The following is a 22,728-nucleotide window of genomic DNA, read 5'->3' as shown; positions in this document are numbered from 1 at the left end:
TTGAAAATAAAAGTGTTTTATGGTCACAGCATTATTACTAGAAAGAGTCTGTGCTACCAGCTCATCATAAATTCGTGGCAGATTAATAGAGATTTGATATTTGTAATATGTTTTGCATTTCTTTGGAAAGAGATTGCAACACAAATGCTGGGTGTTTCCATTCAGTGAGAAGCCAAGTAAGTCACAGAAGACCCAACTCTCTTAGTGTGTTGTGCTGAGTGTTATAGAAAAACCAAAGACCTTGAAACAGGGGGTTGTCTTCAGAGACACAGCCTTCACACAGGGGTAAAATATGCACACAGAGTGGTCAGTCGTGTGACACAGACGGGAGGGACCAGGAGCTATGGGCCCTGTACAGGGATAACTGCTTTTCTTTCCTGAGGTAAAGGGTTTGGAATAGCCTTGTCCGTGCGGATGCATTTGCTGCTTCCTCCTTACCAGAGGTTGCTGATGTTTGATGGGAAGTTACAGAATGCTTTATGATTGTCTGTCAAATTGGACAAACACAATCCATTTTATGGTTTAAACTGGAAAAGCAAAAAGGCTGAAAGGTGATAGGGATAAAATACAACCTTAAATTAAAAACAAAATGTTTATAGAATTTTTTTCTCTTGAGGTCAGCCTAGAAACATTCCCTATGTTTTGTTCTAGTTCTTTTTCCTGCCTTCTCTATTTAAAAAGTGTGTATATTCACAACTTCCATGAATTCCTTCTGTATCCCAGGTAAAGTGGTTGGGACTATAAAAATTTCTAAATGACAAAATAGACACTTAACACTTGGCAATGATCATACTGCCAAAACCTAGAAAATAACTGACCCTCCCGGTATTAGTCCAGTTTTCAACTCTGGAAACACATGTAAGCTGCAACACCTGAGCTACGTGACACGTTTTGATTCTTCAGCTACTAATCCTGCACTTAATAATCTCCCCCTTCAGTCTTGTGTTCTGAAGTAAGATACCAGCAGCGGGAGGGGAGGGAAGGGAGGGACTGACTCAGGGTATACCTGGATTTTCCCTTAGCCAGTCTGGGCTTCCCTAAATAAAGGGCTTTCTCATTTATTCTCTAGCTAGGTTTGGGAATATTTACTTGACCTTTATGCTGCACATTAGCCTTGCAAATTGGCTCAAAAAATATATTAGCCTTCAAAGATGTTCTTTTACCTTCAGAATTATGGATCATTCCCTTGCTTACCGATGCCTAAAGTCCCTGTCATTAAGCAGTGAGAACACAAGACACACATTTGGCATAATTTAATAGAAAGATCATGGAAATCGGGAACAGAACTGATTGTATTTAGTATTGGCTCAATATTTGTTTTCAGAAGTACCTCCTTTCATGCCTCCTCGCCCTTGAGGCCCTAAGAAAATAAGCATAGATTCATTGGATTCGTGGTTTGAAATTGGGGTGGGTTTGTTACATTTTGGTGCCATTGTTTAGCCACCAGAGCTAAAATAGCAGAGTTACTGGATTGGATCTGCACTTCCCAGTGGTTTCAAAGCATTGTTTTAGAAGAAGAAAAGAATAAAATGTTTTTGAGGATTTTGTATTCAGAAGTAGAGAAATGTGAAGGAGACTAAATGGCTAAAGATTAAACTGCATTTCTCCTCTGCTTACAGATGCCTAGTTCTTGCTGCTTGGGTGGGAGGTTGTGTGCTGGGATAAGGTCTTAGTCACTCTTCAGCTACTTCAACACCAGAGCCTGTGGCCAGGATAGGAGTGTCGCCCTGTCCTTTAACTCTGCAGGAAGCTGAGGGATGATCTCGCTGGCTCTTTGTTGGCTGGTGCTTTCCTCTTGATCCTGTTGTGATGTGGTTTTATGTTTCTATGTTATGTTATGTCTCACCATTTTGGGGTGTTCTTTTCTTGTAGAGTGCCCTGGAGATGCGAGATTTTCCTTTGGCAGCAGGAGGCACACACCCAGAGAATGCGGGAGCTGCAAGGAGAAAGGACCCACTTCCCCAGCAGAGAAAAACAAAGAGGAAAAAGGTGTACAGGTGGTCAGTGCTGAGGGACACGCCAAGCAAGCAGTGGGCCGCTGCTGCTGCTCCCAGCAGCTGCTTCTGCGATAGCCCGAGAGGAACTCGGTGAGCCCGTCCCTGTTTGTGACTGCAAGCTCAGGATTTCAATCAATGCATTCCAGTAACCCTAAAGTGAGGAACTCTCCATCAGGAAACGCACAGAGGTGAGGGCAAGGGCCACTCCCCACGGCCCCTTGGGGATTCCTGGCGCACCACAGACACTTACTGATGATACGGTGTGTTGGGTTAGAAGCAGATAGGAAAGGAAGGGAAATGGAATAGTAAATAGGAACAGAAGAGTCACCGGGCTAATGACAAAGCTTATGTAGTTGCCCTGTAGTGTTCTTTACTCATCCTTCTCGGACCTCTCCTCTTTACCACTGCACACCTTGCCAAAACTCGCATACAAAGACCAACAGGACAGTCTGCTAACCTTGGCAAGGTGAGGGCCTGAGGCTGCAGAAGTGAAACAGTCGCCCCAGTCCCATGCCGGCTTTCCCTCTGCTACCCAGAACTTGAGCTGTCATTTTGAAAGGAGCCTTTCCCTCCCCCACTGGGGCAGTGGTCAGTCTACCCTGTTTTGGTAAAATGCACCGTTGGGAGGGATTCGCGTCCTGGAGGGTCTCCCTAAGCTTCCAGGCACCGTGGGTTTCCCTCTTGCTCTCTGGGACTGTCCACATTTCCCAGCAGGGAAGCTGGCCTCTCCTCACAGCTGTCTGTCACCAGGCTGGGGGTGCATGTTTGTTGACTCTAAACTAGTCTCCGTGTGAGAGTCACTTCCCTGTGTACATAGAAACCGTTGTCCTTTATTGACAGAAGGCCTAGAGATGGGTCCCCATGTGACCAGGGTTCCTGAAACCTGGCAGTCCACTGTGTTCAATCCTCCTCTGTGGATGGCTTTGAAATGGGAACGAGCAAGTGGCTGAGGTGCAACATGGGGTGGTTATTTAGTCCTTAGGGTGTCCTGGACCCACTGAGGAAACTGCTGCTTCTGTGCCTGGTGTCTTATCTCCTTTTGTTATTTGTTTCTTCTAGTAGCCCTAAGTCAAAGCAGGAGGTGATGGTCCGTCCCCCTACAGTGATGTCCCCATCTGGAAACCCCCAGCTGGATTCCAAATTCTCCAATCAGGGTAAACAGGGGGGCTCAGCCAGCCAATCCCAGCCATCCCCCTGTGACTCCAAGAGTGGGGGCCATACCCCTAAAGCACTCCCTGGCCCAGGTGGGAGCATGGGGCTGAAGAATGGGGCTGGAAATGGTGCCAAGGGCAAGGGGAAAAGGGAGCGAAGTGTTTCCGCCGACTCCTTTGATCAGAGAGATCCTGGGACTCCAAACGATGACTCTGACACGAAAGGTATGTCTCTAAGACCCCTGAGACTCAGAGGGAAGTCGGTGTCCTGAGGGAAAGCCTCTGACATTTGTTGGAGGCCAGAAAGGCTAGTGTCGGTCAAGTGGGGAGAACAGGAGTCAGATTCAGGAGTTCTCACAGGGTGTAATGGAACTGTTTCTTCTCACTTTTCTACTCACTGGAGCCTAGTCTGGAACCACCTTGTTGAGTGCTGCCCGGGGGGATGCACATAGTTTGACGGGGTGCCTCACAGGGCGGGCCACATTTTTATGCATGTCTTTGGCCTCTGTGCTGATTCTCCTTCAGTTTCCAGTCAGTAGCTCCAGCCTCTCTGCAAGTGGCCTAGAGTGGAGCAGTTAGTTCTCCAGCATCCCCTCCTGTTCTCCATCCGAGTAGTCCCCCTGGGCTTGGGTTTGTGCTCTCTGGTTGCCACTTTGCCAGGCTTCCAGACACAAGAGGAAGCCTTGATGGCCCTGACAGTACTCTAGACTTGTCACAGCTGATTTCACTGTGGCAGGAATGAGTGACTACCAGATGCGGTAGAGATTTGGCAGGTACCAAAGTGGAGTCAGCCAGAAAGGGGTATGATATGTGATTTTAGGTTTTTCTCCTCCTAGTGTAAGACTAAAAATCTAACTGTAGGCCAGAATGTGAAGTTAGTTTTCAAGAACTGGAACCCATATGAAAAATGGAAAACCTTGCCAGGTGCAGCAAAAGCTGGCCTCATGGTTATCCCAGCTAGCCTGGAGCCTGAAGCAGGAGGAGCATCAGTTCAAGGCCACCCCTGGCAATTTAGTGATGTGTGATGGAACTGATTCTTCTCACTTTTCTACTCACTGGAGCCTAGTCTGGAACCACCTTGTTGAGTGCTGCCCAGGAGGATGCACATAGTTTGACAGGGTACCTCACAGGGCTAGCCACATTTTTATGCATGTCTTTGGCCTGGAGACTCAAAATGAAAAATAAAAGGCCTGGGGTTTTAGTTCAGGGTAGAGGGTTTGCCTAGCATTCAGAGGCCCTAGGTTCAAGTCCCAATATTGTGAAAAAAAAGAAAAGAAAACCTGGGTGATTGTTCCCCCTTTCTTTCCTCCCTACCTCTTTTCCTTCCTTCCTCAGGTGTTGGAAGGCCTCCTTAAGTTTGGGAAGCCTACTATGAGGGCCAGCACCATGCAGATGCTAGGGGTACCATGGTCAGTAAGATAGATGCAATAGCCTCCTTAAGGATTTGAGTGTATCTAGAAGCTGATCGTTAAACAAACAATGAAATTTCATGAATGCTGAAGTAAGAGAAGTTAGGGGACTATGAGTTCCATTAGCTGGGGCATCTAGGCAAGTCCAAGAAGTTTGAAAACTGTTCCCAGGAGGGAGGGACAGTTATACTGATACCTGAAGGATGTATTCTATTTACAGAAATGAGGAGGGAGGGTGCTTTGTAATGAGTCATGTAGGGAGAAGAGTGTTTGAAATTTTATAAGTAGAAAAGAAGGTTTCCTCTTAACAAGATAATTTCTCCTTGAAATTCTCAAGGTGGGTTTGTGTTGTGATGCTGTAAATGCTGGCAGAAAAAAAAGAGTCTCAGTCTTTCCATGACAATGAGTCTTTTATTCTTTTAGAATGTAATTCTGCTGACCATATAAAGTCCCAGGATTCCCAGCACACACCACACTCCATGACCCCATCGACCGCCACAGTTCCCAGGTCTTCCACCCCTTCCCATGGCCAAGCTACTGCCCCAGAGCCCACACCTGCTCAGAAGACTCCAGCCAAAGTGGTGTATGTGTTTTCTACTGAGATGGCCAATAAGTAAGTTGATGGCACTGTCTTGCTGTTGAACGTCACTTATGTGTGTGGGGAGAGGGGACCTTAGTTCTTATTCCCCTTCCCCTTGCAGATTGATTTTTTTCCCCCCTCTTGTATCATGTAAAGTTAATAGTACAAAAAGAGATAAAATAAAATGTAAATCCTTCCCCATCCTACTCCCCAGAGGCAACCACTGATAATACTTCCTTGACTTTTTTTTCAGAAATTTTTTGTGCTAATACAAATATACACATCTACCTTTTTTAAACATAGAAGAGTGATTATATAATAAATACTTTTTCTACAATTTGCTTATTATTATTTTTTAAATGCCCCAAGTAGTAATTGTCTATAGTGGAATAATTAAAATTAAAAAAAAAAAAAAACCACTAAAAAGAAAAACCTCTGGAATTTTAAACATAACTACCATGAACGTCTTGCTATGTATGTTCTGAGTGGATGGCTGAATCGATTTTTATTCGTTTATTCGTCAAAAAGTACCCTGTGTGCACTTTTTTTCTTTTCTTTTTCACTTAAGATAAAAAGTGAATCTTAACAAACTTAAACTTTCCCTATCCCTGGGTGTTTTTGAGATTTTAGTGTTCACACTTCTCAGTTTGGGATTTTGAACTAGGATCTTCTATAAAATACCTTAATAGTAGGTTCATTAAGAAGAAGAAAGTTTGGGGTTTTGTTTTTTGTTTTTTTAATGCCTGTTTTGGGGTACATTCATGGCTGTCTTTTAGTTTCAGGTGTTTGATGATAATAAAATGTTTCCCTTGGTTTCTTCTTCTGTTCTTAAATTTATTTTTTAGTTGTTGATTTAGAGACGCGAGCCCAGAGCCTCACACATGGCAGGCTGCGCTCCACCACTGAGCCACCCCCGGCCCCTTGGTTTCTTCTTATCCAACATCTCTGGTGGTTCTTGGTGCTTCTCCTTCCACTCCCTTAGAGGTCCAGCGTGGGGTCCAGTTGGGGTCACAGTGAGTGAGACAGAGACATGGCCTAGCACGTTGCCCTTTTGTCTCTGCAGAGCTGCCGAAGCCGTGTTGAAGGGCCAGGTTGAGACCATCGTCTCTTTCCACATCCAGAACATCTCCAGCAGCAAGGCGGACAGAAGCACAGCCCCTCTGGTATGTGGTTGAGAAGTGGGTCCACAGTGACTGCCCAGGAGGGGGTGGTGATTGACAAGGAGCTGTATTCTGGGTATCTAGTGTGACCCTGGCATTGTAGGGCCTTAGGCATGTCACACTGTGCCTTTCTATCAGATGCTGGTAAACTGATGACGTGTAAGGGGAAGAAGGTGCTAAACAAAAGAGGAGTTACACAGATATTTCAGGGTCACCATCTCTAGGAAAAATCTAAATTCAACCCTATGTGTAGAGCAGATTTTTTTAAAAATAACATTCTTGAATTAGTTGAAGAAGAAATATGCAGTGTTTATTTTAATGCATATAGTTGATTAAATTGAACCAAACGACGTTTCTGGTGTCTGGCATCGTCCGGGCATTGCACCAGATGCTGTGGGGAATGCTAAGAAGCTCAAGACACAGTCCCTGTGTTCAGAGAGCATGAACTCTGATACTGGTATGAGTCTTAATCATGGGAAAGTTAAATGACAGTAAGCAAAGTTATAATTCCAGATAAAATCGGTGCCATCTTGTCTACTTTGTGTATCAAAGAAATCTCCATCTCTGTGGACATAGCAGAGCTTGAGCTTTCCTGAACTTAGGAATTTTATATTTCCCAGGTATCTGCACTACTCAGAGATGGAGAGTGAATACCATTATATTTAAAATGCTTGTCGTCTGGGGGTCCACTGGGTACCTTGCAACTCAGTCGAGCTTTATTGACTTAATGATAGTTCTTAATACAGTTATCACCTCCACCTTCTCTGGTGCTAAAATGTAATCAGAATTGGAGTTAAGGAGGGAATTAGTAATAATCCATTGCTCCAAATCTGAAATGAAAGGGGTAGTGAGAAACAGTTTCCTTGACTATAGTTGCTTTATTAAATCTTACCCCCCTCTAACCTGGCCAACCAAACCAAACCTGAAACGGCACGACAAGGGAAATTGGGGTGACCTCCAGGCTCCAGTTGAGGAGTTGCAAAAGTGGAATTGTACAGAGTCAAACAGATTGAGCTGAGTTTACCCATACAAACATATCTACAGACAAATGTGCATCAGTACTTCCAATGAAACATTTGTGTATATATTTTTTCACAGAGTATAAATACTCAAAGGATGTTTTTGCTTATATGAAATATAAGTTCTTCATTTGTGTAGATACACGTAATAATTCATGTGCAGATTTACCCAAAGGTAAACATTCCAGAGAGTAAGTGGGGAGGTAAGTTAAGAGCCTTGTGGGTTTAGGAATACAGAATGGATTAAATGAACAAGTAGGAACAAATGAACACCAGAAAGGGATTAGGAGGGTCACTGACAGCTGGTGAAAAATAACTGAGAAAGTTTGTAGACCAGGCCCTTCTTAACCCTCTGAAGTCTCAGCTGTGCTGAAGTCGAGACCTAGAACATGTACATCCTTCTCCAGACAGTCGTAGTGTCTGTGTCACCAGGTGTAGGTAAGGGAGCTTTTATCAGGACTCAGTTTAGCAGAGTACTTAATAAATTGAAAAGGGCAGCCTGCTGTCCATTGGAAGGGACAGATCAGGGGACACTGCCAGCTAGATAACCTCAGACTTGTGTGCACACGCTTCCTTCCTGCAGATTGTCCTACTACAGTTAATGTACAAATTCTTATCAGATACAGAATCAGTGATCACAAACTAAAAACAGAAACCATAGATGTGAGGCCCCTGGAAACTCAAGGAGGGAACACTTCAGTCGTCACCCTGCCAGAGGGGATGTGACATGGAGTGGCCTCCCGCTGCATGTAGCTGGCAGAGCACAGAGCTACAAGTGAAGCATCAGACCTTTTGATTGATGACGATAAGTCTGCATACCCTATTGTACTTCCAGGAAAAAGAAAAAGGTGTTAGGTGTAGCCTCCCACATACCAAGGAACTAATCTTTTCCCTGAATCAAAAACACATAGTAGACATGTGATATCAAACCTGTTCCCGAAATAGATACTCAGATATATTCTCTTTGGCAGAGTGGCTCTCCCCTGGCATGCTTATAAAGTTTTTGGAACCTGATCTTCAACAAGGGAAAGAGGATGCCATTTGACAGTAAGGTTTAAAAAAAAAAAAAATCGAAACATCTCTATGTCCAAAGAAGGGTTGTACGTAAATAATTTCAAAATCAAGTGTCAGTATAGAGTTATGTCACTGGGACAAGTCCTTTATAACGTATCTTGCTCTTTTAATTGCCCCTCTGTTCAGTTTACCAATGATCTAAACAATCTCATTTATCTTCAGAATACACAGATATCTGCCCTTCGCAATGATCCGAAACCTCTCCCACAACAACCCCCAGCTCCAGCCAACCAGGACCAGAATTCTTCCCAGAACACCAGACTGCAGCCAACTCCACCCATTCCGGCACCAGCACCCAAGCCTGTGGCACCCCCACGTCCCCTGGACCACGACAGTCCTGGGGTGGAGAATAAACTGATTGCTCCTGTGGGCAGTCCTGCCAGTTCCACTCCGTTGCCCCCGGACGGCCCCGGGCCAAACTCAACGCCCAACAATCGAGCAGTGACCCCTGTCTCCCAGGGGAGCAGTAGCTCTTCGGCAGATCCCAAAGCCCCTCCACCCCCATCAGTGTCCAGTGGCGAGCCCCCCACACTGGGAGAAAACCCCGACGGCCTGTCTCAGGAGCAGCTGGAGCACCGTGAGCGCTCCTTGCAGACCCTCAGAGACATCCAGCGTATGCTCTTCCCTGATGAGAAAGAATTCTCAGGAGGACAGAGTGGGGGGCCCCAGCAGAATCCTGGGGTATTAGATGGACCTCAGAAAAAAACAGAAGGGCCAATCCAGGCCATGATGGCTCAGTCCCAAAGCCTGGGTAAGGGTCCTGGGCCCCGGACAGATGTGGGAGCTCCCTTTGGCCCTCAAGGACATAGAGATGTACCCTTTTCTCCAGATGAAATGGTTCCACCTTCTGTGAACTCCCAGTCTGGGCCCATCGGGCCTGACCACCTGGAGCACATGACCCCTGAGCAGATGGCGTGGCTGAAGCTGCAGCAGGAGTTCTACGAGGAGAAGAGGAGGAAGCAGGAGCAAGTGGTGGTGCAGCAGTGCTCCCTGCAGGACGTGCTGGTCCACCCGCACGGGCCCAGGGCTGTGGGCCGAGGGCCGCCCCCTCCCTACCAGGTGACCCCTGGTGAAGGCTGGGCACCCGGGGCTGCAGAGCCGTTCTCTGATGGAATCAGCATTTCGCATTCTCTGCCCCCCAGGGGCATGGCTCCCCATCCCAACATGCCAGGGAGCCAGATGCGCCTCCCGGGATTTGCAGGAATGATAAACTCTGAAATGGAGGGGCCAAACGTGCCCAACCCTGCGTCTAGACCAGGCCTCTCTGGAGTCAGTTGGCCAGACGATGTGCCAAAAATCCCAGATGGTCGAAACTTCCCTCCCGGCCAAGGTGTCTTCAGCGGTCCTGGCCGAGGGGAGCGCTTCCCAAACCCCCAAGGATTGTCTGAAGAGATGTTTCAGCAGCAGCTGGCAGAGAAGCAGCTGGGTCTCCCCCCAGGGATGGGCATGGAGGGCATCAGGCCCAGCATGGAGGTGAACAGGGTGATCCCAGGCTCCCAGCGCCACATGGAGCCCGGGAACAATCCCATCTTCCCGCGGATACCAGTCGAGGGCCCGCTGAGTCCTTCCAGGGGCGACTTTCCAAAAGGAATGCCTCCACAGATAGGCCCTGGTCGGGAACTTGAGTTTGGGATGGTTCCTGGTGGGATGAAGGGAGACGTGCATCTGAATGTCAGCGTGGGACCCAGCCCTCAGATGATACCTCAGAAGATGAGAGAGGCTGGCGCGGGCCCTGAGGAGTCGATGAAGTCCCGCCCAGGCGGCTCAGACATGCTGCCTGCCCAGCAGAAGATGGTTCCCCTGCCATTTGGTGAGCACCCTCAGCAGGAGTATGGCATGGGCCCCAGGCCATTCCTTCCCATGTCTCAGGGTCCAGGCAGCGGCAGTGGCTTGCGGAATCTCAGAGAATCAATTGGGCCCGACCAAAGGACTAACAGCCGGCTCAGTCATATGCCACCACTACCTCTCAACCCCTCGAGTAACCCCACCAGCCTCAACCCAGCTCCCCCCGTCCAGCGTGGCCTGGGACGCAAGCCCCTGGATATATCTGTGGCAGCCAGCCAGGTGCATTCCCCAGGCATCAACCCTCTGAAGTCTCCCACGATGCACCAAGTCCAGTCCCCGATGCTGGGCTCACCCTCGGGGAACCTCAAGTCCCCCCAGACTCCGTCGCAGCTGGCAGGCATGCTGGCAGGCCCAGCTGCTGCTGCTTCCATTAAGTCCCCCCCTGTTTTGGGGTCTGCTGCTGCTTCGCCTGTTCACCTCAAGTCTCCATCACTTCCTGCCCCGTCACCTGGATGGACCTCCTCTCCCAAACCTCCCCTTCAGAGTCCTGGGATTCCTCCAAACCATAAAGCTCCCCTCACCATGGCCTCCCCAGCCATGCTGGGAAGTGTAGAGTCAGGTCAGTATCCTCACAACGGCATCCTCACAGTCGCACTCATACCTGGAGATTGCCAGACCCTGACTTTGCTTAAGAAAATTGGTGTCTTTGAATGTAACCAGAGGAAGTGGCCTTTGCCAAAACTCGTGGCAAGGTGCATCATTCTGAGTACTGCGTTAGGTGTATGCACAAGTACCCAGCCCTACAAAGTGTCTGTGTGTGGTGGGTGCTGTGGAAGGAGGAGGGGACTTACATGAGCACAGTGAACACAGACTGGCGAGATAGGACGTCCTAACAGTGGGGAAATGTGACTTCCTCAGACCCTGGGCCCACCCACTTCAAGGGGCTGTGACTGAGTCTTGTCCCACGCAAATAGAGGGAGGCTATTCTAAGACTTGTTTGGTTCTTGAAACTATAGTTGCCCACAGAAAACTCCATTTCCTCAGATCAGCTGCAGTTTGTTCATATTTTCTTCTTGGGAGAGACCCTCACTGATGATAGTAGCTTCGTGGGTGGAACCAGAGCCCTGAGGTGTGATACTGGTTTTGGTACAGTCTCCACCCGAGAAAACTAGAACCAGAACAAGATGGGAGGCCTGTCCTGCCAAGCCAAGGGTCTTCCTCTGGGGTAAGCGGGTCATTAAAACAGTGGAGTAGATAGCTGCTTCGGACCTTCTTAGGTCAAGCATCATGGCCATTGTTTTAGTTAGCTTTTTTGCTGCTATGACTCAACGATCTGACCACAACAACTTTAGGAGGGAAACTTTATTTGAGGGCTCATGGTTTCAGAAGTCTCTGTCCATAGAAGGCGGGCTCCATTCCTAGGGACTCAAGGTGAGGCAGAACATCATGGCAGAAGAGTGTGGCAGAGGGAAGTAGAGAGAGAGAGAGAGAGACTCTGCCCGCTCCAGATAAAAAATACATACCCCATAGCCGCTCCCCCACGAACCACTTCCTCCAGCCACAGCCCACCGGCCTCCAGCTACTACTCAGTTGGTCCCAGCAGGGATTAATTCATTGATTAGGTTAAGGCTGTGGCCCAACTGTTTCTCCAAACCTTGCATTGTCTTAGGTGTGAGCTTCTAACCCGTAGCAGTCATGGAAACGAAGAGTTTGTGTAGGGTGATATGGCTGGACCTGGGGTTGGGCACTAGTCTGGCTTCACGGGGTTCTAATACCTGGATCAGGCTCTAAACTGTGACTGGCAAGGGAAAGAGTTCCATTTACATTTCACATTCTTTTCAATGAAATGGTCGTTCGTAATCTCATTTTTCTAATGTATCCCTGCTGCGTTTTGTCTTCACATCTGCTGATCCGTCACCTCCATATCACGCCACAGTCTCCTTCTGCACACACAGAGAGCTTGACTAGAAGATTGATGACTCGTGTCCTTGGTCTAATAACACTGTCCTGCTCATCTGTCTCCTTCCTGGCCTTGCCAGTTCATAATCATAGGGCCCAGTAGCTCTCAGAACCAGTGGACTCCCTGCCCATCTTTGTTTTGTTTTGCTTTGTTCTCCTAGGTGGCCCTCCACCGCCTACAGCCAGCCAGCCTGCCTCCGTGAATATCCCTGGAAGTCTTCCCTCGAGCACACCTTACACTATGCCTCCAGAGCCAACCCTCTCCCAGAACCCTCTCTCAATTATGATGTCTCGAATGTCCAAGTTCGCAATGCCCAGTTCGACCCCATTGTACCATGATGCCATCAAGACTGTGGCCAGCTCTGATGACGACTCCCCTCCAGCCCGTTCTCCCAACCTGCCGTCAATGAACAACATGCCAGGTAAGAAGCCAGAAAGACGGGGTGTGGAGCTGGTGCTGACTAGGGAGAAACTTCCTGAATTGTTTTCTTAGTGACAGGTGGACGTTGAATAGTTAGCCATGTGCCATCAGAGTCAGTCTCAGTGGAGTTGAGGTGCCTGACTAGAGGAGGGTGGCCTTCTTCATCAGCTCATCTGAGGGTGTGAGAGGGCTTCCCTGCTCTGTGTACCTGGCGGGTTCTGGACTTTTTCCTTTGGGGTCCTCCTGCAGTCATGCTGAAGTCATTTCTTTCTCGCATGCTGATGGGAATGTCATTAGCGCTCACGTGGTTTCCTGGAAAGGCACCCTCAAGCCACCAGCCACCACAGGGTTCCAGAGAGTGGAAAGCCCCTGTTTCCTAGACGAGTCCTTTCTTAGAACTAGGGTGATAATAAAAGTCTTCCTTTCACCGTTTGCTCTGTCTGCCTTCATTCCTTCACCCACCTCCACCTCTGCCCCCACCAATCTCAGAAAAAAGGCGTGATCTTCAGTGGTGAAGGTGATGGCAATCCCAGTTAACCAGGTTAGGCCGCGCTGGGTGACGGGCACAGACGCCCTCCCTGCCGCCCTCAGTGACGGTCCAGAGGGAGGCCAGAAGTTTAGACATCCCAGAGACTGGCAGACAGGACACTTCCCCTTTTCCATTAAACGTCATCGCTGTCATTGCCTTGACGTGTCTTGTAACCTGGAGTTAAATGGTCTCTTGGGAAGGCAACATAAAATAATGCCAGGTGTCAGTTGGAAAAAAAGACTCGTTTGGGTTCTTTGTTATTATTCCTGACCACTGGACTTGTGGAACCAATAATCCTGTGTCTCCAAAAAGGGCCGTACTTCAGTCGTTCAGGCAAATTATTTTCTTCCTGTGTTAAATTGTCTCCAGTGAAGAAGACAACACTGTTTGCATATTAACTTAGAACTTTCACATAGAATTTTTCCCTTGCTGTCTTCTGCACAGTCATGTCATATGCGTGGTTCAAACGCCCCCCCAAGTGTGTTATAATCTTTTGATGGCAGGGATTTTGTTTTCCCATGATAGAACTGTGCACATTAGATGCACAATAACTTTTTTTGTTAATTTGATTTATTAGTTTTTCTGAGTTGCTTTTAGTTGAGTTGATTCCTTTGATATCTTTATTTTTCTAGGAATGGGCATTAATACACAGAATCCTCGAATTTCAGGTCCAAACCCCGTGGTTCCGATGCCAACCCTCAGCCCAATGGGAATGACCCAGCCACTTTCTCACTCCAATCAGATGCCCTCACCGAATGCTATGGGACCCAACATACCTCCTCATGGGGTCCCAATGGGGCCTGGCTTGATGTCACACAACCCTATCATGGGGCATGGGTCCCAGGAGCCTCCGATGGTACCTCAAGGACGGATGGGTTTCCCCCAGGGCTTCCCTCCAGTACAGTCTCCTCCACAGCAAGTCCCGTTCCCTCACAATGGCCCCAGTGGAGGACAAGGCAATTTCCCAGGAGGGATGGGTTTCCCAGGAGATGGCCCCCTTGGCCGCCCCAGCAACCTGCCCCCAAGTTCAGCAGATGCAGCACTTTGCAAACCCGGAGGCCCAGGGGGTCCCGACTCCTTCACTGTCTTGGGGAACAGCCTGCCTTCGGTGTTTACAGACCCAGATCTGCAGGAGGTCATCCGACCTGGAGCCACCGGAATTCCTGAGTTTGACCTATCCCGCATTATTCCATCTGAGAAACCTAGCCAGACTCTGCAGTATTTCCCTCGAGGGGAAGTCCCAGGCCGTAAACAGCCCCAGGGGCCTGGACCTGGTTTTTCGCACATGCAGGGGATGATGGGTGATCAAGCCCCCAGAATGGGACTAGCATTACCTGGCATGGGAGGTCCAGGGCCAGTGGGAACTCCGGACATCCCTCTTGGTACGGCTCCATCCATGCCAGGCCACAACCCAATGAGACCACCAGCCTTTCTCCAGCAAGGCATGATGGGACCTCACCATCGGATGATGTCACCAGCACAATCTACAATGCCCGGCCAGCCCACCCTGATGAGCAATCCAGCTGCTGCCGTGGGCATGATTCCTGGCAAGGATCGGGGGCCTGCTGGGCTGTACACACACCCCGGGCCTGTGGGCTCCCCGGGAATGATGATGTCCATGCAGGGCATGATGGGACCCCAACAGAACATCATGATCCCCCCCCAGATGAGGCCCCGGGGCATGGCTGCTGACGTGGGCATGGGTGGATTCAGCCAAGGACCTGGCAACCCAGGAAACATGATGTTTTAAGCTGCTAAGATTGGATGTGCCGATGCTTGTCGAGATGAGATTCCAGGTCCTGAGAGCTGCTCGGAGGGAGCGCCAGGAGTGCTGATGTTGGTCATGCAATAGGGGGACAGAGACCCGAGGGCTGCTTTGGGGGAGGGAACTTGAGAATGTATGGATCTATCTGAAAACAAATTATTCGTTTAATCAACAGGTGTGTTTTTTTTAAGATTTATTTTTTAAAAATTATTTTTGTGGACTTGGGTATCCCATGATGGCACCTACTTTTGGGAATCTGTAGCCGTGCTTTGAGAATCGCCATCGGTCACGTGTTGCACCGTTCTCTGTATGTTTACGTCCTTTGGACTGGCTTCTCCCAGGATTCTTTTATGTTTTTTTTTTTGTTTTTGTTTTTTTAAATTTGGGCTTTATTTTTTTGTGTGTACTGTACTATATTGTAAAAGGGATTTTAGCAGAGACGTTAGTCTTTGGGGCAAGAGGAGAACAGGAATGCTGGGCTGTTTACTTTAGGTGGAGAATCCATCTTCAGACTTTGGACTATTTTCTTTCAACTCCAGTGTATAGAAAAACCAAACTACGACCTCAGAGCAGAGTATTAATGAAAAGCACAAAAAAGGAACTAAGTTCAGCGAGGGGTGGGGGGAGGGGGGAAATTTTTCTTTTTAAAAATAATGAAGCTTAGGACATTTGTTTCAGTTCGCGTGCTCGTCAGCACTGTCTGTCTCTCCCAGTACACAAACCCACCATCAGGTCTTCTCTGTTTCCCCCACGCTTCCTAAGTGTGTTCTCCTCCCTCGGCCCTCCTCTCCTCTCCCCTGTGGCAGCTGCAATACCTGGTGTTCTGCTGGGGACTGCTCCAGCGAAGCCCTGTTCCTGCCGGGTGTCCTCCTGGCCCTGCAGGGGAGCTCTGTCCTGGGAGGGCCCTTGGCCTTCTCCCTTGGCCTTCCCACCCCCAGCCCACTCCCCCTGCCCACCTCATTTTCTGTTCTCTTTTTATTAGGAATTCCCAAGTGAATTTTATTAATGTGGGAGTGGAACAGATGCTAAAAGCTACCCAGGATTTTGTTTTTGTTTTAGATTTTGTGGTTCCTTCCCCTTCCTCCCCTCCCATGCGTAAAACGTTCTGTGTGACCTCCATTAAATTTGGTACAAAACCACTCGCCAGAGCTGTGGTGTCAGAAAAATAAACTATATTGTTTCTTACAAAACGGAACTGCCTTTCTGCTCACTTGGGTCCTGTGTGTTTCGGGTTGGCCTACTGGTTGCCACGTGCCCAGCAGCGGAGAACCCAGGTGTTAGAGTTGGTCACTGGGGCGACAGGGGAAGTCTCAAGAGCGCCTTCTCAGATGAAGCCTGTTCCTTGCTACGGAGGAAGCGTTGCTCAGGAAGTTCATGCTGTACTGTCTCAGCCCCGAAGTCCTGGTTATGAGCAGAAGAGCAACCCTAGTCCCCTGGCTGACCTTGACCTCTCGGGCGGTTGATCATCTTTATTAGGAGTGTTTGGTGACAGTTTAATGGTATAAAATAATTAAGAAGGCAAAGCTATGTTCAGCCATTTGAACCAGCTGTGAGGTGTCCCTGCCTCCTGCCGAGATAAAACGTGACTGCACCTGCAGATCCTGGGTTCTCAGTCCGTGGACTTCTGTGTTCATCCGCCCTGACCCCTGTCCCCACCGTCGGCTCCCTGTCGCCCCTGCTGGCCCTGCAGACTGCACACTCCACTTCCCACTGGACGTGCCTGTGGCACCTCAGGGTCTCCGAGGGCCTTGGTGTCGTGTTTCTGGGCACTTGACTGTATTCTGGCCTGCGCACTTCTTTGGTCATAGGACTTTTACCCCGATGAGTGGGCGTCTGTGTGCATGTTTGTTCCTAGGTGAGAGGATCTAAGCAAGGAGCAGCAGGTGCAGCACCATTTGCTGACAAACTCGTACAGTTGGGCTCTGCCGGTGTTTCACGGTCTGAGTTTGATCTGTGAGTGTTGCTCTTTCCGACAAGTGCGTTTAAGAGCCATTTTCTCTCACCTTCAGCAGTTTTCCAGCCTGAGCAACACAAGAGCCCCAGACAGCAAACATGTGGAGGTAAGTGTCAGAGCGCCTAGTCTCCCAGTCACCTCCGTGTGTTGTCCTGCTGATTTCTGAGGGGCCCTATGAAGGAGGTAGTTATGATTTCTTCTGCACTTGAGAAAATTGAGCTTAGGAGTTTAAGAAACCCAACTCAATCAGATCTAGTCTGTTGGTATTGGGTGGTGTGACTGTTTATGTGCTAGAGACATTAGGATAGTAAGAGGTTTTCATTCTGCAAACTCAGCCATCTCACTAGTTTCTTGCTTTGAATTAGAGAACAGGGTAACAGCCAAGCATGTGGAGCGTGAGATGAGAGCCTTGAGCAAGGCTGGGGACTGGCATTTGTCCATGGGCTCGTTTCTGAGGCAGCATAACCGTGGAAGAGTGTCACGGTCACTGATGCTGTGTTGTCCCCTTGCTCCTGCCAGGCAGCGGGGAGTCAAGTCAGGAAAGGGTTGCAGAGCAGGCACCACCTTGGAGGGCAGGCAAGAGTTGGGCGGCCTCTGAGGAGGCAGTTACAGTTGGCTCGGCGACTGCTGCCCCCTTCTGGAGAATTGCTGCAGTACAGATCAACTCTCCCAGTTCCAGCTAGTTGAGGTTTTTAAACACGTCACAAATCTTTCATTTATTTACTCTATCAACATATGCCACCATTTCATCATGTTGTGTCTGATAAGCCAAGTCTATTTGGAGCTATTACAACTTTTTCTACGTCTTATGAAATAGAATCAAATTTTGAGAGACTTCATGCGATTGCATAGGGAACTAATGATGCAAGATTTTTTTTTTTTAACAAAAAAATCAATAAGTGGTAAAAATGTCTCGTCCATACACAATCCTGTGAAGGCCCAGCCAGTCTTCCCTTACCCGCTCTCCCTGAGTTGGGATTGGATGGAGGAAATGCAGTCAGTCATGGCCTGCTGCTTCACCTCAGGGTAAGTGGTGAGGCATGGGTCATGGCGTTATCTCTTAAGAGCTGACAAGGAATATGTGGCACTTCCACTGACACAATCTGGAATAAAGTGATTCTGCAGTTGTGAATGAACACAAACATCCTGTAGTGATCTTATGAAGGATGTGGCATGAGAAAATAAAACTCATTCATTTTGTGGTGCTGGGGGTCAGATCCAAGGCCTCACACTTGCTAGGCAAGCTCTCTGTCCCAAAGCTACATCCTCTACCCCCAATAAAATTTAAGTCATTCTTCAAAAAATTGATCCAACCTCTTTCCCAGTTGTCCTGCTCTCCCACAACTTCTCAATATTGTGATTGCTGTTCAGCTGCATCACGGGGCTGTTAGACCCCAACTGGCTGTATGATCTGCTGTCACTGTGGGGAATTCTTAACTTCTTGATGTTGTGCCACATATTTCCAGTTTTTGATACTGGGATTGCACCAAGAGCACTCTACTACTGACCAGCGGCTCCAGCCCTTTTATTTTGAGATGGGGTCTTGCTAAGTTGCTAAAGCTAGCCTCAAACTCGTGCATCTCCTGCCTCAGTCTCCTAGGTAGCTGGGGTCACAGGTGGGCACCACGTGCCTGGCACTGCATTCATTCTTACTTTCTGCTTAACCAGCAGCTGGGAGCACCCCAGCTAGATAGTCGTGTTCCAATTAAACTGTGTACCCCTTTGTCATTTCCTTTTCTTCCTCTGAGTACTTTCAAAGTAGTGAAAGGAGAAGGAAGTCGTCTTTAATCCAAGGACACATGTATTCAACAAAACTGGTAGAGGAGCCACTGTATGTAAGAACTGGGCTAAGGCTGGGATGAAACAGTCCATGTTTGATCAACCACTAACACAGACAGGTCCCCACTGGTGTGACAGTGCTGACCCTGGTCCAGCAGGCCAACAGGCCGTCTCCATAGAGCCTCAAGCCCAGGGGATGCTGTGTGACTCTTGAAGGAGGGAGTTTCCTGTTGGTGAGGGAAAGGGAAACAGCAGGGAGGTCTCTTTAAGGGGGCAGAGGAAGGGGCGGTCATGAAACCCTGGAGCGGCCCACTTCAAGGTTCTGAGCAAGAAGGCTTAGGGTGTCACTTAGTGGTAGCGGTCGGGCTTAGCATGTGTGAGGCCCTGAGTTTGATCCCTGAACCACAACATTTGTAAATCAGTTTTAAGCAAGGGAATGAAGTGATCAGATTTTTTTTTTTTTTTTTTTTTTAGTTGTAGTTGGACACAACACCTTTATTTTATTTATTTTTATGTGGTGCTGAGGATCAAACCCAGGGCCTTGCACATGCTAGGCAAGCGCTCTACCACTGAGCTGCAGCCCCAGCTCAATCAGATTATTTTTCATAAAATTTACAAACTGGAATGTGTGGAAGGCAGCTGGGGGCTGGGGGAGGGAACCACAGGAAGATCACTAGTAAAACTTGCTTATTTTACAAAATCCTTAAACTCAAGACTCATCCCTTTTGCTTTAAAAAAAGAAAAAAGAAAAAACATCAAATTGCATCACATTTCCCATACTGTTTAGAAAATTTGGATCTTAATGCCACTTTCTTTTCTCTCGCTCAGATCTGTAATTTTTGGAAGTCACAAACTCTTACATTTAAGAAAAATCATATAATCTTAATTTGGCGGTTAAATTTTTAATAACACATGTAAAGCAAATAGTCTAAAAAGCACAAAAACCATTTTATGGCCAAACGTTTCATGGAGGGAGTTAAATAATAATGTTTAAAGGAAAGTATGTTATGAGGATTATAATAAACTTTGTCTCCCCCTCCCCCTCCCCCTCCCTCTCTTGTTTAACCTGGCTTCTTATCTGGGTATGAATCTGTGTTCTGTAGGTGACCTGTAGGTGACTACACTCCAATGTCATCTCCTGGCTCAGTGCTTAATTGCACTTGGCAACCAACCCTGCTAGAGGAGGAAGGGGAGTGGGCCTGCGATCACAGAAAGACGGCAAAGAGAACCTTCACAGGGGTTGTCTCACACACGCTTCCTCACACAAAATCAAATGATGAATGCATTTATTTCACCAAATGCAAAAGAACTCAGGCTTCCCTTGCAAAATAGCCCACTCAGAGTCCAAGCAATCTGAGGGACCCGAGGATTCCAAAGAACTGGTTCAAGAAACCCAGTCATAGGAAAGTCAGTCTTTGCTTGGAGCCACAGGTGGCAGGCAGCTGGGCTGGCTGACCTGCGCGTTCCTGTGTGCTCCTGGGGGCTTGACTCCTCATACCTGGCCAGAGGTGAAGTCCAAGAATCTGTTTATTTTTTTTAACCTGGGAAGCAGCCCCCAGCGCACAGCTGTGTGCAGGCTGCCATCTTCCGCTCCAGTGGCCAGAGCAGGGTAGAAGGCAGAATGGCTCACGGTGGTGTCTGCATCCAGCTAATCCATGGTAGGGGTGAGCTTCAGTTCTAAGGTCTTATTTATTTGTTTACTATAGAAAGGCCTTTGTGTAAGGCCTTCTGGGAGCCTGTGTCTGTTTCTGATCTTCACCCAGCTCCCAGGGCTTTCATTTCCTCGCTTCCCTTTTAGGGACTCCACAGCCACCCTGTGAGGACCTCTCCTGAAGACTGAGCCTGTCCCCAGGAGTCCGTCTGTGACCTGAGAACGTGCTTCACCGGCTCTGGTTCGGCTGCTCAGTTCTCAGTGTCAAGTGTAATGGGGGCTGGGCCCGGCACCTTCTAGGACAGGGTCATCACCATTACATTCAGTCAAAATGCATTTGGTTACAGGGGATGGAGGATTGCTGTGATTTATTTTGTTCTCCAAATTACAAAGTCTCCTAGTCTTTGGTAAAGTCCTCTATAATACTTGTCAGTAGTTGAGCTATTAAAAAGTTTCATACCCACACAGATTTATTTATACAAGTATATATGAACATTTAATTGAGTAAAATGTGAAAATAATTAAATGACAGTTTTGAAATGTCAACCCACTGCAATTAATTTATTTTTCTCTTTATTCTGACCATACTTGGTGCCTGCGAGGCCTTTAAAATACAATCATGATTATTTAAATGCGTGATAATACCAACAAGGAAATACAAAGATCAAATCCACACGAAGGATGAGCCAGATGTCACCTGGTCCAAGAAAGAAATGATCCAGCTGTTAGCCTAGTGTAGCAGGATCCCTGATGTTAGCACAGACCTTTATAAGACAGTATCGCCATCACTTAAACAAAAGCACTGAGCATCTACCTTACACGCTGCGCGGTGCTAGGCTCAGTGGATACGACAGCTGCTGTGGGAACCTCTGTCCAGCTGAAGAGATGCACAGAGGGACGACAAGACTAGATTCCCTGCTCAGCGTTACCACGTTCTGTGTTCACGTTCCATAGTGAAGTGGTGGCTGTCTTGGACATGGTAAGAAAGCAATCCTACCTGTGACTCCCTTTCTGCATCACTGCCCTCCCCTCTTCCTACGTCTTCCCCCATCAGCAGAGGAACATTCCTGAGGCTGGGGACTGAGCAGCCAACACCAGCCAGTCACAATCGGTAAGCATCATCTGGATGCTGACAACTCTAGAATTTCTATCTTCCTCTCAGCTGATTTATATGAGTCTAGATTTGGTCAACTGGCACCTTGATGCTGCCTCTGGGGTGACAAACAGACACCTCAAACTTATAGTGTCTTAAACTGAACTGCTCAGTTTCCCCAGATCTGATCTCCATTCCCAACTTCCAGTCCAGCTAGTTCAGTCTCAGACACTGGGACTCATTCTTGATTCTCTATTCCTCAAATACAGCCTTCGACAATGCTTTCATGACCTTTTCCAGAACATATCTAAATCCACCCACATTCCTCCATCACTTGTTCAAGTTACCATCTTTTACCAGTTCTATGATGTTCATTTCTTTTTTGTTTTTAATATTTTTTTAGATGTCGATGGACCTTTATTTTACTCATTTATTCATATGTGGAGGATGGAACCCAGTGCCTCACGCATGCCAGGCAAGTGCTCCACCACCGAGCCCAGCCCCAGCCCCCATTTCTTAATCTACCTTCACTCCTGCTGTGTTCTATCTACTCTCCACATGGTACACAGAGAAACCTCAAACACTACAAATCACGTAGGCCGCTTTCTTCCTTAGAGCCCTGTAATGCGTTCCCAATGTATGAAATCCAAGACCTCTAACGTGCCTCCCAGGCCCACGGCACCTTGCTATGCTCCAGCCAAACCACTTTGATTTCAGTATCTCCAATGTACCAAGCTCTCCCTTGTATACACGGAGGGACCTTGGGGGGAAGATGCAGGAGCCAGGCATGGTGCCAGATTCTGAGAGTGAAACTGGAAGGAAGAGTCGTGGTGTTGGGGAGAACCAACCCGCTGCTCTACAGGGTCTCCATAGGAAGGGAGGCCACTCTGACGAGGGTCATCAGCTCTAACATTCAGAAAATTCTGCCACTAATGAATGGGCTTCTTGGGACTTTTGCCTTGGACATCGGTATTGATTCTGCCCTTAGATGTAGACACAAAATAAGGGAGTCCTTATTCACATGGCAGCCTTTCAGATAGCTGGCCATGGTCAGCATGTCCCTCCTAGTTGTCTGTCCGCCAGGCCGACGCCCCAGTCCAGCCTCACGCCCCGTGAGATCCCGTCTGAGTTCCCAGGCTCCCTCATAGTTTGGTCTTATTTTGTCACAGCCAGACCTACTTTAAAGGAGCAGCAGGGAATACTTGGTGCCTGGTCTCATCTCTCTGATCTCACACAGTGAGACTATCATGTCCTTTTATCCAAACACAGTTTTACTGATACCGAAAGTTTACCTTTTTTTTTTTCCTTCTGCTATATGGTTGCATTGAAATTTTAGGAAAAGAAAACCCCAAGATCTTTTTAATATAAAACTATTTTTACTCCCAATCTTATATTTTCTTTG

General features: G+C 47.9%; 2 protein-coding genes across 8 annotated transcripts in view; both read left to right on the top strand.

The window, feature by feature from the left end:
* Window positions 1-2,091, top strand: part of LOC114081976 (uncharacterized) — a 64,087-nt gene extending 61,996 nt beyond the window's left edge. For all 4 annotated transcript variants that reach the window (XM_071618509.1, XM_071618510.1, XM_071618511.1 and 1 more), the window contains one exon: window positions 1,873-2,091. In XM_071618509.1, the coding sequence (XP_071474610.1) occupies window positions 1,885-2,091 (207 nt within the window). In that variant the 5' untranslated portion in view covers window positions 1,873-1,884. The remainder of the gene's footprint in view (window positions 1-1,872) is intronic.
* A 15-nt stretch (window positions 2,092-2,106) lies between these two features.
* Bcl9 (BCL9 transcription coactivator) lies at window positions 2,107-22,034 on the top strand. 4 transcript variants are annotated; one of them, XR_011708990.1, is made up of 9 exons: window positions 2,107-2,185; window positions 3,057-3,373; window positions 4,981-5,170; window positions 6,201-6,300; window positions 8,553-10,794; window positions 12,296-12,556; window positions 16,859-16,909; window positions 20,381-21,212; window positions 21,730-22,034. XR_011708990.1 is itself a non-coding variant. In XM_071618506.1 (8 exons), the coding sequence occupies exons 1-8, from the start codon at window positions 2,133-2,135 to the stop codon at window positions 20,413-20,415; spliced, it is 3,249 nt and encodes a 1,082-aa protein (XP_071474607.1). In that variant the 5' UTR covers window positions 2,107-2,132; the 3' UTR covers window positions 20,416-21,299. The 4 variants fall into 4 exon arrangements, 3 of the variants coding, with proteins under 3 accessions (XP_071474607.1, XP_071474605.1, XP_071474606.1); XM_071618506.1 differs by lacking the exon at window positions 21,730-22,034 and having other exon boundaries at window positions 20,381-21,299; XM_071618504.1 differs by lacking the exons at window positions 16,859-16,909; window positions 20,381-21,212; window positions 21,730-22,034 and adding an exon at window positions 13,753-16,044.
* Window positions 22,035-22,728: the final 694 nt, after the last annotated feature.

The sequence above is a fragment of the Marmota flaviventris genome, chromosome 10 (genome assembly GCF_047511675.1).
Source record: "Marmota flaviventris isolate mMarFla1 chromosome 10, mMarFla1.hap1, whole genome shotgun sequence".
NCBI classification, from domain to species: Eukaryota; Metazoa; Chordata; class Mammalia; order Rodentia; family Sciuridae; genus Marmota; species Marmota flaviventris.
Note: the sequence above shows the minus strand (reverse complement) of the source record. Positions and strands in the feature narration are given on the sequence as shown.